This window comes from Dendrobates tinctorius, unplaced genomic scaffold, assembly GCF_039654945.1.
Source record: "Dendrobates tinctorius isolate UK_male_01 unplaced genomic scaffold, ASM3965494v1 ptg000241l, whole genome shotgun sequence".
Classification (NCBI taxonomy): Eukaryota; Metazoa; Chordata; class Amphibia; order Anura; family Dendrobatidae; genus Dendrobates; species Dendrobates tinctorius.
In genome coordinates, this window is record NW_027361908.1 from 3664642 (window position 1) to 3683618 (window position 18977).

Consider the following 18977-nt stretch of genomic DNA (forward strand, 5'->3'; position numbering starts at 1 on the left):
TGAATACAAGATAGAATTTTCTTCTCCCCTCCAACTCGGTTTTTCCCCTCTTCTCCCCCCAAGAAAGAGACAAGAGCCTTCCTTCGGGCTGTTCAGGCTCTCCTAAGGGAATGAGTCATTATTCCGGTCCCTCATCACGAAAGGTTCAGAGGATTTTATTCAAACTTTTTTGTGGTTCCAAAGAAGGACGGGACGATGTGACCCATTCTGGGTCTCAAACTGTTAAATCAGTTTGTCAGGGTACAGCGGTTCCGAATGGAATCACTCCAATCAGTTGTCGCTTCCATGGAAAAAGGAAAGTTCCTAGCATCCATCGACATCAAGGACGCTTACCTTCACATTCCGATCTGCCCGTCCCACCAGCAGTTCCTGCGTCTTGCAATTCAAGAGGAACACTTCTAGTTCATTGCCTTGCCCTTCGGACTCGCCACTGCCCCCAGGGTCTTTACCAAGGTCATGGCGGCTATCATTGCCATTCTCCACTTTCGGGGAGTAGTAGTGTTACCGTATGTGGACGACCTGCTCATCAAGGGTCCGTCCCTTCCAGCCTGCGAGGAATCCGTGGATATAACAGTAAATACACTTTCGCGCCTGGGGTGGAAGATAAACTTCGAAAAGTCTTCCCCGAAACCGGCTCAGAAGATTTCCTTTTTAGGAATGATCTTGGACACTTCCCACGGGTTGGTCATTCTCCCTCCAGAAAAGACCCAAGCCTTACAACAGGCAGCACGGACTCTTTCCCGACCAGCTTCTCACTCCATTCGCTTCAGCATGAAAGTTCTCGGAAAGATGGTGGCTGCGATGGAAGCAGTTTCATTTGCACAGTTCCATCTCTGTCCGTTACAACATGCGTTGCTGTTAGCTTGGGACAAGAACCTGTTCTCTTTATGTCTTTCCCTGTCCTCTTTATTTTGGATCCTTCTGTCCCTGCAGGTCAGGCAAGCCCTCAGGTGGTGGACACTGAGGTCCTCCCTGAATCAAGGGAGGTCTTTTCTCCCAGTAAGATGGTTGGGGTGCGGTCTTTCGTCGGCACAGGGTCGTTGGTCGACCCGAGAGTCACGTCTCCCCATCAACATTTTGGAGATACGAGTGTTCAGGTTAGCTCTACGGAGTTTCCACCATCTCCTCGCAGGTCACCCCATCAGGATCCAATCCGACGGCTGTAGCTTATATCAACCGCCAGAGAGGTACCCGGAGCAGGATGGCCATGAACAAAGTGAGTCACATCCTCCATTGGGCCGAGACCAACCATTCGCCCATCTCAGCAATCCACATCTCGGGCGTAGAAAATTGGGAGGCAGATTTTCTCAGTCGCCAAGGCATTGCCTCGGGAGAGTAGTCTCTTCATCCGGAAGTCTTTCAGCAGATTTGTCATCGTTGGGGGTCTCCGGATGTGGATCTCATGGCCTTAAGACTAAACAACAAGGTTCCTCGGTTCATTGCCCGTTCACGCGATCCATGCGCCATCGGAGCGGATGCTCTAGTTCTGCCATGGCACCGGTTCCGGCGCCCGTACATCTTCCCCTGTTGTGAGTTCATTTTCCCCTTCATTACTGAGGCCCGAGGAACTCCCTCTTCTGGTAAAGAAAGGTAGCGAGCCTGATTATCAAACACCTGAGGCTGATGATGATGCTGGCTGAGTGGAGTTACTGACTGGATATAAGGCTGCCGACGCCCTTCTGCCCTGCGGGTGATTTCTCTGTGGGATCCTTGGAGACCAGTCTGAATTCCTGCTCCTCTAAGTTTGCTGCTCGGCCTTTTGCTTTGTGCTTTGACTTTGTTTTGCTTTGTTTTTCTGGATTTCTGCCATTCCCTGATGGGGTGTACTGAATTCATTTAGCTCTGACTTCTGAAAATACCTGAGTGCTGATTTAGTTTTTGAAGCCTAGCTGCTTCAGGGCCTTTTTCATATCAGCTTGTTGGCTTATGTCTTTGATAGGGTTTTGGCAGATTCCAGACAGCAGCCTTCCTGTCCTTTCCTATCTAGGTAGTTTTGGGCCCCGTCTTTGCTCAGTCTATCTTTCTGTCTGTGTTAGTATTTTCATCTTGCTTCACCGTCATTATGTGATGGGGGCTGCCTATTGCTTTGGGGTCTGCTCTGGGGCAGTTTAGATTTCCCCTTTCTTTCTTTAGGCCTATGTAATTCTCCCGCTGTGATCGAGGGGTCTAGGGCATCGTAGGAACCCCCCACGGCTACTGCTAGTTGTGTTGATAGGTTCAGGGGTCTGCAATCTGATAGTTGCCAACTTCTCTGGTTTTCTGGACTTAGCTTGTATTTCTGCTTTTGCCTCCTACACATTCATAACTCATTCATGACTCATGACTCATTCATAACGGAATCACCCGCCATACCGCAGATCCTAGGGTACTCAATAGCAGGAAAGAATTGTAAAAAAAAAAAAAAAAAAGTGTGTATATTTTTTCCTCTATATCTCTGAGGCCGTAGGGGGAATTTTTTTTTTTCTCTCAATGGAGATAAAGCAATTGTCTGATCGTGTGGAGCAGCTTGCTGCGGAAGTGCGGGGAATTTCCGCCTACCTTGCTCATTCACATGCTGCTGAACCAAAGATTCCTACACCTGATGTATTTTTTGGGGATCGGTCTAAATTTTTGAATTTCAAAAATAATTGTAAATTATTTTTTGCCTTGAAGCCTAACTCGTCAGGGAGCTCCGCGCAGCAGGTTAAAATTGTCATCTCTTTGCTGCGTGGCGATCCCCAGGATTGGGCGTTTTCTTTGAAACCAGATGATCCTATTCTGACTAATGTGAACGCATTCTTTCAAGCTTTGGGGTTGTTGTATGAAGAACCTAATGCCATTGATCAGGCTGAAAAGACCCTGCTGGCATTGAGCCAGGGTCGTGATTCTGCAGAATTGTACTGTCAAAAATTCCGAAAGTGGGCAGTACTTACTACCTGGAATGATAGTGCCTTGGCTGCTCTCTTTCGGAAGGGGTTGTCAGAAGCCGTAAAAGATACTATGGTGGGATTTCCTGTTCCCTCTGGTCTTGACGATTCTATGTCATTAGCCATTCAGGTTGATCGGCGTTTGCGCGAACGCAAAGCTGCACGAGAGGTGTTGCCACCTGTTGAACAAATGTCTGAACCTATTCAATGTGATAGTTTTTTCCAGAGAGCAGCGTCAGGAGTTCAGAAGGCGCAATAAGTTGTGTTTTTTCTGTGGAGATGCCTCGCATATTATTTCTGTCTGTCCTAAACGAGAGAAACGCTTTGCACACACGTTTTCTGTTGGGGGTGTTCAACCTAAGTTTCTTCTGGCTATTACTCTGATCTGCTCCCTGTCCACATTTTCCGCCAAGGCTTTTGTGGATTCGGGAGCAGCCCTAAACCTAATGGACTTGGATTTTGCTAAACGTTGTGGATTTCCGATGACACCTCTGCAGACGCCTATCCCTTTGAGGGGGATTGATGCTACTCCTTTGGCTAAAAATAAACCCCAGTTTTGGACCCAGGTGGTAATGCGGGTTGCCCCAGACCATCAAGAAAATTGCAGATTTTTGGTGTTGCATAATCTGCATGATACTATTGTTCTGGGGTTTCCCTGGTTACAGATTCATATTCCAGTTTTGGATTGGAAATCTGTGTCTGTGGTGAGTTGGGGTTGTCGGTGTGCCTTTAGTGAGTCTCCGGTGTTTTCCACCTCTCCTCAGTCGCATGATGTTCCTGATTATTTGGCGGACTTTTATGATGTATTTAGTGAGAATGAGTCTGCGTCTCTGCCTCCTCATAGGAGTTATGACTGTGCAATTGAACTGAGCCCGGGGTTTAAATTTCCCAAGGGTCGGCTCTTCAATTTATCTGTACCCGAGCACGAGGCTATGCGATCCTATATTAAGGAGGCGTTGGAGAAGGGTCATATTAGACCATCCTCGTCACCCTTAGGTGCCGTTTTTTTTTTTGTAGCCAAAAAGGATGGATCATTAAGACCTTGTATTGATTATCGTGCCCTCAACAAAATTACTGTTAAATATCAGTATCCGTTACTGATTTCTGATCTATTCTCCAGAGTTAAAGGTGCTTGCTGGTTTACCAAGCTTGACCTCAGGGGGGCGTATAATCTTATTCGCATTAAGCATGGGGATGAATGGAAGACGGCGTTTAATACTCCGGAGGGACATTTTGAGTACCTGGTGATGCCTTTTGGGCTCACTAATGCCCCTTCTGTCTTCCAGTGCTTCATGAACGATATTTTCCGAGATTTTGTCGATAAATTTTTGATTATCTATCTGGATGATATTTTGATCTTCTCCAAGGATTGGGATTCTCATGTGGAACATATTCGGACTGTGTTCCGGATCTTGAGGGAGAATTCCCTGTATGTCAAAGGATCTAAATGCCTTTTTGGAGTACAGAGGATTTCTTTTTTGGGATTTATTTTGTCCCCGTCAACTATTGAAATGGACCCGGCCAAGGTACAGGCCATTCACGATTGGGTTCAGCCCACTTCTTTGAAGGCCCTCCAGAAGTTTTTGGGTTTTGCTAATTTTTATCGGAAATTTATAGCAAAATTTTCTAGTATTGCCAAGCCATTGACTGATCTGACTAAGAAGGGTGCTGATGTGTTGAATTGGTCTCCTGAGGCTGTTGCTTCCTTTCAGGAGCTGAAGCGAAGATTCACCTCCGCCCCGGTTTTGCGGCAACCTGATGTCTCACTTCCATTCCAGGTAGAGGTGGATGCTTCTGAGATTGGTGCAGGAGCTGTTTTGTCCCAAAAGGATCCTGTAACATCTAAAATGAATCCCTGTGCTTTCTTTTCCCGAAAGTTCTCTCCATCTGAACGTAACTATGATGTGGGGAATAGGGAACTGTTGGCCATGAAATGGGCATTTGAGGAGTGGAGACATTGGTTGGAGGGAGCTAAGCATCAAGTCGTGGTCCTCACTGACCACAAGAATTTGATTTACCTAGAGTCGGCTAAGCGCTTGAACCCTAGACAGGCTAGGTGGGCCTTGTTTTTTACACGTTTTGATTTTGTGGTTTCTTTTCTTCCTGGAACAAAGAATGTCAAGGCAGACGCCCTCTCTAGGAGCTTCTTTGCTGATTCTCCTGTGGTGACCAAGCCTGCTACCATCTTAGGCGAAGGGGTAGTTCTTTCTGCCATCTCGCCCGATTTGAGACGTGCTCTGGAAGAGTTCCAGGAGGACAAACCTGAGCGTTGTCCCAGTGGAAAGTTGTATGTTCCTGACCAGTGGAAGAAGAGAGTGATGTCTGAAGTTCATTGCTCTGCTTTGGCTGGTCATCCAGGTATTTTTGGTACTAGAGATCTGGTGAGTCGGTTTTTGTTGGTGGCCCTCCTTGTCTCGTGATGTCAGGAATTTTGTGCAGTCCTGTGGGACATGCTCCCGGTCTAAATCGTGTTCTCGCTCTAGTGGGTTGTTGATGCCTTTGCCTGTCCCCAAGAGGCCATGGACCCATATTTCAATGGATTTCATCTCTGATATGCCTGTCTCTCAGAGGATGACTGTTATTTGGGTGATTTGTGATAGGTTCTCCAAGATGGTTCATCTTGTACCACTCCCTAAGTTGCCGTCTTCCTCTGAGTTGGTGCCCCTGTTTTTACAACAGGTGGTTCGTTTGCACGGGATTCCTGAGAACATTGTATCTGACAGAGGAGTGCAGTTTGTGTCTAGATTTTGGAGAACTTTCTGTTCCAGGCTGGGAATTCAGTTGTCCTTCTCCTCTGCTTTTCACCCTCAGACCAATGGGCAGACAGAGAGAACAAACCAGACCTTGGAGTCTTATTTGAGATGTTTTATTTCTGCTGATCAGGATGATTGGGTTTCATTTTTGCCCTTGGCCGAATCTGCTTTAAATAATAGAGCTAGTTCTGCCACTTTGATGTCACCTTTTTTTTGTAACTTTGGGTTTCATCCTCGATTTTCTTCAGGGCAGGTGGAGCCCTCTGCCTGCCCAGGTGTTGACACTGTGGTGGAGAGAATGCACCAGATCTGGGACCAAGTGGTGGATAAGTTATCTCTCTCCCAGGAAAAGGCCCAGCGGTTTTCCAACCAACATAGGACCATTGGTCCCCAGTTTAAGGTTGGTGATATGGTGTGGTTATCATCAAAAAATATTGCTATGAAGGTGGCTTCTCCTAAGTTTAAGCCTAGATTTATTGGACCTTAAAAGATTGTGGAGATTATTAATCCGGTCTCTTTTCGGTTGGCTCTTCCTGTCACATTTAAAATCCATAATGTGTTCCATAAATCTTTGTTGAAGAGGTTTGTTGAACCTGTTGTTCCGGGGGGTGGCACCTCCAGACCCTGTATTGGTTGAAGGTAACATGGAATATGAGGTAGAGAAAGTACTGGATTCCCGTCTGCCTAGACGGAGACTCCAGTATTTGGTTAAGTGGAAGGGTTATGGTCAGGAGGATAATTCCTGGGTCTCTGCCTCTGATATTCATGCCAAAAGATTGGTGCGTTCCTTTCATCGGGCTCACCCTGATCGCCCTGGTGGCGTGGTTGAGGGTTCGGTGACCCCTCCTCAAGGGGGAGGTACTGTTGTGAGTTCATTTTCCCCTTCATTACTGAGGCCCGAGGAACTCCCTCTTCTGGTAAAGAAAGGTAGTGAGCCTGATTATCAAACACCTGAGGCTGATGATGATGACTGGCTGAGTGGAGTTACTGACTGGATATAAGGCTGCCGACGCCCTTCTGCCCTGCGGGTGATTTCTCTGTGGGATCCTTGGAGACCAGTCTGAATTCCTGCTCCTCTAAAGCTAAGTTTGCTGCTCGGCCTTTTGCTTTGTGCTTTGACTTTGTTTTGCTTTGTTTTTCTGGATTTCTGCCATTCCCTGCTGGGGTGTGCTGAATTCATTTAGCTCTGTCTTCTGAAAATACCTGAGTGCTGATTTAGTTTTTGAAGCCTAGCTGCTTCAGGGCCTTTTTCATATCAGCTTGTTGGCTTATGTCTTTGATACGGTTTTGGCAGATTGCAGACAGCAGCCTTCCTGTCCTTTCCTATCTAGGTAGTTTTGGGCCCCGTCTTTGCTCAGTCTATCTTTCTGTCTGTGTTAGTATTTTCATCTTGCTTCACCGTCATTATATGTTGGGGGCTGCCTATTGCTTTGGGGTCTGCTCTGGGGCAGTTTAGATTTCCCCTTTCTTTCTTTAGGCCTATGTAATTCTCCGGCTGTGATCGAGGGGTCTAGGGCATCGTAGGAACCCCCCCACGGCTACTGCTAGTTGTGTTGATAGGTTCAGGGGTCTGCAATCTGATAGTTGCCAACTTCCCTGGTTTTCTGGACTTAGCTTGTATTTCTGCTTTTGCCTCCTACGGTGACTCATTCATAACATTCCCCCCTCTTCCCTTGCTTCCGAGGGTCATCAAGAAGATCAGAGTGGAGGGAGTACCAGTGATCCTAGTCGCGCCAGATTGGCCTTGCCGAGCATGGTATGCAGAACTAATACAACTAGTCACCGACGTCCTCTGGCGACTTCCAGATCGCATGGACCTACTCTTGCAGGGCTCAATTTACCACCAGAACTCCGGGGCCCTGTCTTTGACGGCGTGGCCGTTGAATCCTGGATTTTAGCACAGGCTGGGTTCTCTCGCGATGTGATTTCCACCATGGTTAGTGCTAGGAAGCCTGTGTCCATGCGCATCTATCAACGCACCTGGAAAACCTTCTTTTGGTGATGCAAGGATCATGGTCGATCACCTCTGGTGTTTTCTATTCCAGCCATATTGGAATTCCTTCAATCCTGATTAAAATCATGCCTCACGCTTAGCTCGCTCAAGGGCCAAATTTCAGCCTTGTCAGTGCTTTTCCAACGCAAAATTCCACCAAACTTGAGGTCAAGACGTTCATTCAGGGAGTTTCCCATGTGGCACCTCCTTATAGAAGGCCATTTCAATCATGGGACCTTAACCTGGTTCTCGGGGCCTTACAGGAGGCTCCTTTCGAACCGCTGCAGGACGTGTCCCCGACCTCTCTTGGAAGTTGGTCTTTCTAGTGGCAAATACGTCAATCAGACGAGTTTCGGAATTGGCAGCCCTGTCCTGCCATTCTCCGTTCCTGAATTTTCATCAGGACAAGGTAGATCTCAGGACGTCCCCGTCCTTCCTGCCCAAGGTCGTCTCCTCTTTCCATCTCAATGAGGAAATTGTTTTATTGTTTTGCCTTCCTTTTGTCCGGCACCAGTCCAACGCATTGAGAAGACCCTCCACACCCTGGATGTGGTTAGGGTGCTGAGACTGTACATCACGCGGACGACTCCCTTCCACAAGTCAGATGCCCTGTTCATGCTTCCAGAGGGGCATAGGAAGGGTCTAGCCGCGTCAAAAGCAACGCTAGCCAGGTGGATTCGCTTAGCGATTCAGGAATCCTACCGTGTCAGGAATGCGCCTGTCCCAGCAGGGATTAAGGCGCACTCTACCCGGTCAGTGGGCGCCTCTTGGGCCATTCGGCACCAGGCCTCGGCAGGACAGATTTGCAAGGCTGCGACTTGATCCAGTCTGCATACTTTTTCAAACATTGCCTAATTCATTCTCAGGCATCTGCGGATGCAGCTCTCGGCAGACGCATCCTGCAATCGGCAGTACCTCAGTGTTGACTCAGTGGTACATGGGGTATTAGCAGATGTATGCTCCCCACCCAGGAACTGCTTTAGGACGTCCCACTGTCTGTGTCCCCCAATAAGGCGTAGGAGAAATAGGGATGTGTACTCACTGTAAAATCCTTTTCTCCGAGCCAATTATTGGGGGACACAGCACCCACCCTGTTTAGCCTATTGGCTCACTGTAGAATTCTTAGGTTTTGACATAGTTATGGTTATTGACTGTTTATGCTCCTACTGCTTTTTTCACTGAACTGGAGATATGTCAGCCAGCTTGAGGGTGTATACTGCAGGGGAGGAGCTAACTTTTTTCTGGTTTACTTAGTGTCCTCCTAGTGGCCAGCAGCATAACACCCACTGTCTGTGTCCCCCAATGATTGGCTCGGAGAAAAGGTTTTTACAGTGAGTACACAAAAATCCCTATTTTTATCGGATTGCACTCGTCCAAGTTATGTACCAGTGTTAGTGAGCCCTTATACTGACCGGTATAATACATTGCAGCGCTAGTGCATTGCAATGTATTATATCAGTGATAAGACTAACAAAAGTCCCATAGAGGGTCTAAGTAAAAATAAAAAGTAGAAAAAAATCGTAAAAATATTGTTAAATAAATAAACCCCTTATTGACGGAGCCAACTTTGTACTTAATGACCAAGCCAATTTTTACAATTCTGACCACTGTCAGTTTATAAGGTTACAACTCTGGAACGCTTCAACGGATCCCACTGTTTCTGAGATTTTTTTTTTGTGACATATTGTACATGTTAGTTTTATAATTTCTTTGATATGACTTGTTATGAAAGAAACGGAAATTTTGCAGTTTTCAAACTTTTAATTTTTGTGCCATTAAATATGAGAGTCATATCACACACAATAGTTAATAAATAAGATTTCCCACATGTCTTCTTTACATCAGCACAATTTTGGAATCATCATTTTTTTTTCGTTTTGTTAGGACGTTATAAGGGTTAAAAGTTTACTAGCAATTTCTCATTTTTACAACAAAATTTACAAAACCATTTTCTTTTTAGGGACCACTTCACATTTGAAGTGAGTTTGAGGGTTTTATATGACAGAAAATACCCAAAAGTGACACCATTCTAAAAACTGCACCCTTCAAGGTTCTCAAAACAACATTCAAGAAGTTTATTATCTCTTCAGGTGTTTCACAAGAACTAAAGCAATGTGTAAGGAAAAAAAATAAACATTTTACTTTTTTCTCAAAAAATTTTATTTTAGACCCAAACTTTTTTTTATTTTCACAAGGGTAACGAGAAGATGGACCACAAAATTTGTTGTGCAATTTCTCCTGAGTACACAGATACCCCGCATGTAAGGGAAAGCCAGTGTTTGGGCGTATGGCAGGGCTCAGAATGGAGGGGGCACCACTTGACTTTTTGAACCCAAAATTGTCTGTAATCAATGACGGGCGTCATGACGCGTTGGAGGCCCCCTAATGTACGTAAACAGTGGAAACCCCCCAATTCTAGCTCCACCCCTAATACAGCCCTACTCCTGACCCTAATACCAACCGTATCCCCAACCCCACAAGCATATTTAGAATTGAGAGTCCTCAGTGGTTGACAATTCTGCTTCACATCAATTGTCTAAGCCATTGCGTTATTTCTGTGCTGTCTTGTGTATAAATATGTGATTCTTCAGATGTTGTATTAGTCCAGCCTGATGAAGGGACCTGAGTAGTCTCAAAAGCTTGCAATTTGTTACCATCTTTTCAGTTAGCCATTAAAAGATATCAACTACTGAGGACTCTCAATTCTAAATAGTCTTCTATCTACTGGCTAACACGGAAAAATATATATATCTTTCCTGTATCAACCCCACAAGCGTCACCCCAACCCCACAAGCGTCACCCCAACCCCGCAAGTGTATCCCCAAATGGAAACATTTAAAAGTATAAATTTATTATTTTATTTTTTCCTGACAAAGGGGGGTCTGTTTTACTTCTTTTTTTTTTTTTTTTTTTTTTTTTTGATCACTGTGATAGGGGTCATGGCCATGACCGCTGCCATTACCTTCATGAAGATCCTGGGTGCAGACGCCAGGCCTAAAGGAAGGGCTGTGAGCTGATAATGATCCTCCTGGATCGCAAACCGAAGGAATCTGATGCTGTGCACAAACAGCAATGTGAAGATAAGCATCCTGAATGTCTACAGAGCAAAGAAATTCTGGTTCCATGGAGGCAATCACCAAGCATAAGGACTCCATCCTGAAGTGGTGGATCCGAACATGGCCATTCAACTGTTTGAGGTCCAAGATCGGGCGGAGCGAACCGTCTTATTTTGGGACTACAAAAAGGTTGGAGTAGAACCCTGAAAACCGTTCGTTCCAAGGAACAGGTATGATTACTCCTGTGTTTAGAAGGGAAGAGATGGCCTGGAGAACCCCTGGGGCTTGAGACGGCTGTTTTGGTGGGCTAGACAAAAAGAAGCGTCTTCCTGGGCCAGGTTGGGGGGGAATCGATCTCTGACCCAGGCGTCGTCAACCACCGACAACCATGCATCCCTGAAGAGAAGAAGCCGGCCTCCCACTCTGGAAAGACTTTCAGGTGGGGGTGACCTGTCACTTAGAGGAGAACCTGTGTTTGTGGGACCCAGAGGGGTGGAGGAGCAGCCATTTTGCCTCCAGTGATGACTGGTTTGAAGGATGGTTTCCTTCTTTCCCCCTGGGGTGGAATAACGATCCTGCTGGGAGGATGTTCCTGAAGAAGAGAAAGGTCAAAAGGAACAAAAAGTTAGCAGTCACAAGGGTGGGAACAGAAAGAACGCCAAGAAAATGGACTTGGGTCAGCCGGTGCGCAACCACCACCTGCAGCACCTTCCTACCCAAGCCTGCTTCGGACAAGGCATGGATATGAACCCTGTAAAACCTTGCCAAAGGTGTGCAAGGATGACCAGGTCGCGGCCTTGCAGATTTGTAACGCCAAAGCCTGGTGACGAATGGCCCAGGAAGCCCCTATGGCCCAGGTGGAGTGAGCCCTCACTCCTGGAGGAGGCTGTTCGTCCTGAACTAGGTAAGCCTCCAGTATCGCCGAACGAATCCAACGGGCAATATTGGATTTAGCAGCTGGGAGCCCCTTTCGATGGCCTTCAGAGATGACAAACAGGGAATCGGATTGATGAAAGGAAGCAGTCCTGGAAAGATAGACTTGAATGTCTCTGACCAAATCCAGCTTGTGGAGGGACTTCTTCAGGTGTGAACCGGGGAAGGACATAAGGAAGGACAATGTGTCCTCATTGATGTGAAAAGAAGAGACCACCGTGGAAAGGAAGGAACGGGTCTGAGAACTACCTTGTCCTGATGTAGAATCAGGAACGGGGAACGACAAGATAATGCTGCTAACTCGGAAACCCTCCTAATAGACGTAATGGCAATTAGGAAAGCCACCTTCCACGACAGAAAAGAAAACAAAACACATTTTTTGTTATCTCTGCAACCGAAATGACCCAACATATAAAAATGTCATACTAGGTAACCCCTTTTAGTGAACATTGTCAAACAATTTATAAAAAAAACAATTGGCAAAAAACTATGCTTTTTCATCATACTGCCTAACAAAAAGTGGAATGAAATGCTATCGAAAATCAAATGGAAATAAAAATGGTACCTTTGAAAACTTCATTTTGTCCTGCACAAAGCAAGCCCTAACATGATTGTCAGCAGATATTTTTTATTATGTGATAGCAGCTAAACATAAAAAATATAAATCTGGTATCACTGTAATCGCACCAATCCAAAGAATAAAGTCACCTAATCAATTTTTCACCTGCTGTTGATTTTTCCAGTCTGCCTCCCAAAGATTGCAGTGTGACTCAGCTCACATTTATCCTGTGATCTACGCTGAGCGCTTACTCCGGGGTTTCCGTGTAAATCTCTGAAATACGTGATTCAGACGGAGCCCCCGATGGAAGATTTCCTATAATGTGGCAGATTGAGGAACTGTGGACGCATCTGTACCAAACACTTAGTGTTCGGGCACGGACACCGAACACAGACTTCACCAGGAAGTCCGTGTTACTGTTCGGGTTCAGCCCCCCGAGCATCGGGTGTTTGTCGCTCTGTCATATGCATGGCAGTGCAGCAAGCACTGCTTCTGATTGGAAAATCATTACTGCCTGTCAGAAAGTCGCATTTCCCATGCTGTCAAATGACAGCCTGAGCCCACAGCTGTGATTGGAGGTATGAAGTTTATCTTTGACGGGCGTCAGCTGATGGAACCACTGCTCCCATCAGCCTACGCCTGCTGCTGCTAATAGTAGCGAGAGCAGGAGCTGTTGATGGGAGCATTCATCAGCCGGCGTCTTCACTCTAAATAAATAATTTTTTTTAAAAAACGGTGGGGCTTCCCCTGTATTTTTGATAACCAGGCAAAACTGACAGCTGTCAGTGTTAGCAAGGATGGTTATCAAGATTATAGGAGTCCCCACGCTGTTTTTTAAAAAAATATATAAATAATAAATGACTTGGGATCCCCCTCATTTTTGACAACCAGCCTTGCTGCAGCTGGCATTCTCTGGCTGGTATGGGGCCAGTTATATTGCCCCCCCCCCCAGCTGCCCAGAAAATGCACAATTCTCACACTTTACCCTGCTCTTCCCACTTGCCCTGTAGCGGTGGCAAGTGGGGTTCATATTTGTGGGGTTGAAGTGGGGTTCATATTTGTGGGGTTGATGTCATCTTTGTATTGTCCAGTGACACAAAGTCCAGGTCTTAGTAGTGGAGAGGCATCTATAGTTATATTGCAAATAAACAGAATGGCCAGAATTAAGTCCTTTAATTGAAATAATATCATCATTGTCCATTCCATTGAAGCCATTGTCTCCTGAAATAAAAATAAAAAACAATATCCCTCACCTGTCTGTTGTTCTGTCCCATGCCGCAATCCATGTCTGGAGATAGAGTTTTCCACCTGGATTGTGCCAAGATACGACCATCCAGGCTGAGAACCACTGGGAGAATGAGCTGCTGTGTGTGCAGCATCAGTGATTAGCAGTGACGTCATCGACGTTACAGCTCAGCTGTCAGTTTTATCTGTCTGGTTATTAAAAATACAAACGAACGCCGTTACTTTTTTAAAATTTATTTAGAGCGCAGGCACTGATGAATGCTCCTACCAGCCACTCCTGCTGTTCTAGCAGCAGAAGGTGTAGGCTGGTGGGAGCAGTAGTCCCATCAGCATACGCCAGTGACTGGACATAAACTTTATATCTCCGATGACAGCTGCTGGCTCGCTCTGTCTTTTGACAGCATGGGAACCGCGGCTGTCTGACCGGCGGTAAAGATTTTACCGCCAATCAGAAGCGTTTTTTGCCGCGCTGTCATGCTCATGACTGAGTGGCAAACACTGGATGTTCAGGCCCCCCCATACAGGTGAATGTAGTCCTGGTTCCGGTCCGGTACTGTTCTGGTACCTGAACCCAAACTTTTTTTAACCTGAGCATCCAAAGGTCCACTCATCTATAGTCCAGAGTAACTCTGCTGCTTCATTATATTGAATGGATCTTTAGTTTTTTTTTTATCTGATTCATGTCATTCAGAGATTTAACCACTTCACTACCTTGGACGTATAGATACGTCTAAGGTCTTGACCCTGCCTATGATGCGGGCTCCAGAGCTGAGCCCGCATGTTTCCCTGCCCGCATCTTTCCCTGCACATGACAGCCTGTCAATCACTGACGGCGGCATTTAACTTATGCAGGCCGTATGCGCGTCATAAGACTTACCCATCGGCATCGATGGGTTGTCATGATAGTCAGGGGCAAAAAAGAGAAAAAATGACGAACTAGAAGGTCAATCAAATAAATACAAAAAGAGGTATGTAATAATGAATGTAGTTTGAGGACAAAATAGGGGGGGGACAACCAATGATGATAACAACGAGTGTCTGACTCGGTTGTCATTATCATCATTGGTTGTCCCCCCCCCCTTTTTTTTCCCTCAAACTTATATTCAATATTACGTACCTGTTTTTTGTATTTATTTGACCCTCTAGTCTACCATTTACTCCTTTAGCAAGTATTTTTGATGTATTTATTGGTTACGTTTTACTATTATTTTACTTGTCTATATACCTTATTTTGCTTTGCCTTCTTTCTGTGTGTTTATTTCCTCAATGATAGTTGAGGGGGTCTGCAGAATACCCCCATGCCTGTCATTGTATATCTTCTATCTCCCGTGGTCGGCGTTCATAGGAGATCACGATTTTTGCAACACATTGCTTCAGTCCTGCTATGTGTAGCAAAGGTGATCGGATCACAGCTTCAAGTCTCCTAAGTGGACTATTGAAGTTTTAAAAAAAATAAACAAAAATGCAAAAAAAACACAATTTCAAATCACTCCCTTTTGCTCCATTCAAAGTAAAAGCATTAACATTAAAAAAAAAATACCGTACACATTTGGTATCGCTGAATTCTGAAACTCTTGATCTATCAAATTATGAAGTAAATTAATCTGATCAGTAAACTGCGTAGCAAGAAAAAAAATTGAAACACCAGAATTACTTTTTTTTGCCGCCACAACATTGCAATAATAGGCAATCAAAACATTGCATGTACCTCAAAATGGTATCAAAAAACGTCAGCTTGGCACGCAACAAATAAGCCCTCGCAAATCCCCAGATCAGGAAAAATGGAGACGTTAAGGGTCTCGGAAAATCACGACATAATCAAATTTTTATTTTATTTTTTTTCTGTATTCCAAACTTTGGATTTTTTTTTACCGCTTAAATAAAAAAGAATGTATACATGTTTGTGTACTTGTACTGACCTGGATCATCATATTACTAGGTCAGTTTTAGCATTTATTGAATGTGTTAAACCCAAAAAATAGCACTGTTTTTGCAATCTCACCGCATTTGGAATCTTTTTTTCCCATTTTCCAATTTGCTATATGGTAAAATGAGTGTTGTCATTCAAAAGTACAACTTGTCCCTCAAAAACAAGCCCTTATACGCCTATATTGACTGAGAAATAAAAAAGTTATAACGCTGGCAAGAAGAGGAGCAAATAACAAAAGTGCAAATACGGAAAATCGCAGGATGGAGAAGGGGTTAAATGGAATCCCTGATGTAAGTGCTCAGTTTAGAGCAGTGGAAAAATGTGATCCAAAATGTTATGTAAAGTATTCCCAATAAAAGCTTCAACACAAAAATAAGACCCCACTCATGTCTTTCAGTTGTCAATGGAAATATAGAGGGCTTCGACATTCCTGATGCAATTACAGTTCAAAGGCTCTGGAAAAGCTCTATGGCTCCTAACTCCACAAAAGAAAATCAATTGAATTCTGCGTTGCCAAATTTAAATGTACCCCTCTTTTCTGAGCCCCGTGGTGTGCCTAAGCCACATTTAGAAACCAAATGTTTGGCTTTTCTATAGCAATGAGAACCTGCTTAGTTTACAGTTGCATGTCTCCAGAAGCACAAGCTGGGCACAACGTTTGGGCACTGCAGAATACTGGGGACTGTAATGTATGGGCACTATAATAGCACATTTGTAATTTTCACTCTGAATATCCTTCTGCTTGTTTCTGAAAAACTCTCGTAGTCAAAATCATCACTTCACCTGTAGATAAATTCCCAGAGGGGGGTTAAATTCCAAAATGGGTACACTTGAGGGGGATTCTGTTTTTCTGGGGCTCTCTATATGGAGTCTGCAAACTATTCTATGATAATTTATTCTCAGAGAGTCAAATAGAGCTATTTCCCTCCCGAGTCTTGCTGTGTGGCTAAGCAGTACTGTACAGTCAAAATTTTGGTGCCATTTTTCCATGTGTATATGTAAAATCTGGACCTAGAACAACATTTTTGTGGTAAAAATGTAATAATTTTTTCTTTTATGGTGTAAAATTCTATGACACACCTGTTTTTTTTCAATATGATCACTGCACACCTAGATGAATTCAGTGAGAGAGATGTAGTTTGAAAAATGGAGTCACATATGTGTGTTTTCTGCTGTTCTGGCACCTCGGGGGTTCTGCCAATGTGACATGGCATCCTCAAACCATTCCAGCAAAATCTGCACTCTTTTATATGGCACTTCTTTCCTTCTGAGCTTTGAAGTGTGCCTCAATTTTTTTTACCACATATGGTTTATTTGCAAACTCTGAAACTGCATAACAAATTGTATAGTTCATTTTCTCCTATTAACCTTTTGAAAACTTGGGGACAAAGCAACATTGTAGTGAAAAAAAAAAGGTAATTTTCCAATTACTTAGCCCAATGTTATACAATTTTGTGAATCTCCTCAGTGTTAAAAATGCTCTCCGCTAGAGTTGAGCGAATTTGTTTGGATCTCCGCTTATTCGGCAAGCTTTAGCATTTACCGAATAAACTACAGCGGGAACCCCCCTCCCGGATACATGGAGGACGCCGCCTGCTCGGCGCCACAGCTGCACGTGTCACAGCTGTGTCACAGTCACAGCACATGCGTGGAGACCACAACAAACAGGCTCGCCATCTTCTCTTGTTACCCTTGTGAAAAGGAAAAATGTGGGGTTAAAGCAACATATTTGCAGAAAAAAAATTCATTTTCACAGGTCAACGTTCTAAAAATCTGTGAAGCACATGTGGGTTTAAGGTGCTCATCACACCTCTAAATAAGATCCTTGAGGTGTGTAGTTTCCAAAATGGGATCACTTGTTGGGCATTTCCACTGTTTAGACACATCAGGGCCTCTGCAAACGCAACAGGGCGTCCACTTTCTATTCCAAATAAAGCTGCACACTGTGACACTCTGGCATGCAAACATAAAATATATGAAATTAGGAATGTATTGCTGATTTAGAAAATAGAAAAAAATTAAGATACTTAGCGCATAAGTTGGCCAATTCATGTGTGCCCAACAGCCAACTTTGAGGCTATCCTGTTTGCTGGGACCTAACCTAATGTGATACTTCTCATGGGCCTATTGCTTACAATTGTATGGGTAGGTAGGACTATGATTAAAACCGCCATTGGCGGATGGAGTGCTCAGTCAGAGAGCCATTGTATATAAATATCAAGAGTAGTAAGGCAATTCCCATTTAATATATTTCTTGTTTACATGATATAGCGTCACAGAGTGCAGTTTTATTTGTTAGTTATATATATATATATATATATATATATATATATATATATATATATATATAGAGATGGCTACTCTAAGCTTGCACCTGTTCACACCTGTTCTCTGTTTAGAAGTGTCTGTCAGGTTTTGATATTCGCTATCTATTCCGGTCAATTTTTTACTCTCCAAAAGTTGAAAGGTGCTCGTTCCCTTCTGAGCACTGCTGTGCGCCCAAACAAAAATTTTGCACAACAAATTGTAAGATCCATTTTTTCCTGTTACCCTTTTGAAAATGCAAAATTTGGGACTAAAGCAATATTTTTGTGGGAAAGTGTAAAATTTTCTTTTTTTCTTTAACATTGCTTTTTGAATGTGGGTTTGAGCACTGAGGGGTGCAGATTTTAAAATGGTGTCACTTTTGGATATTTTCTATCACATAGGCTTCCCAAAGTCACTTAAAATGCGATGTGGATCCTAAATAAATTAAATTTGTAAATTTTGTTGGAAAAAATGAGAAAATGCTGATAGATCTTATAACCCTTCTAACTTCCTAACAAAAAAAAAATTGTTTCAAAGATGAGGCTGATGTAATGTAGGCATGTGGGAAATGTTATTTATTAACTGTTTTTGTGATATAGATATCTGGTTTAAGGGCATAAAAATTAAAAGTTTAAAAACTGCAACATTTTCTAATTTTGTCAAATTTTCGAAATTTTCATCAACGCAAATTATATCCACTAAAATTTACCACTAACACGAAGCACAACTGGTCGTGAAAAAAACGTCTCCGAATCACTGGGAAACACTGAAGCGTTCCAGAGTTATTACCTCATAAACTGACTGGTCAGAATTGTAAAATTGGCCTGGTGAGGAAGGTGAAAACAGGCTGGGGGGAGTGAAGGGGTTAAGGGCTCAGGCAAAAATAAGTCACTGAGTAGATTTACTCTGTATAGAATTTATATTGACTGTGGTTTTCATAATATTTTCTTTGCATATTGACCATAATTTTTTTTTTCTTATAACTATTGTAGATGAGAGATCCAGAAAAGGGTCCGTCCACTACTAGTGTAGATGATTTAATGAGTATCACTTCTAATTGCTGCATGGAAATTTGCAGTGAAGTAGATGGGGGATGCTTAAGAAACAACGTGGAAGTTATTGAAGAAGGACAAAGTCAGCTTGATCTTGAGATGACTGAAAACTCTGATACAACGGATATAATTCAAACTTCAGACATGGTGTTTGTTAGAAAGGAAACTATTCTGTGCTGGTCACAGGTAAAAAAAAATGTACTGGATAGAGAACGCCATGGGCCTTGTGTATTACAACCAATC

At 43.9% G+C, this 18977-nt stretch overlaps 1 protein-coding gene across 2 annotated transcripts in view; it reads left to right on the plus strand.

The window, feature by feature from the left end:
* BRD8 (bromodomain containing 8) overlaps positions 1–18977 on the plus strand; it is a 284491-nt gene that overhangs the window by 166166 nt on the left and 99348 nt on the right. For both annotated transcript variants that reach the window (XM_073556914.1, XM_073556915.1), the window contains one exon: positions 18675–18920. In XM_073556914.1, the coding sequence (XP_073413015.1) occupies positions 18675–18920 (246 nt within the window). The remainder of the gene's footprint in view (positions 1–18674; positions 18921–18977) is intronic.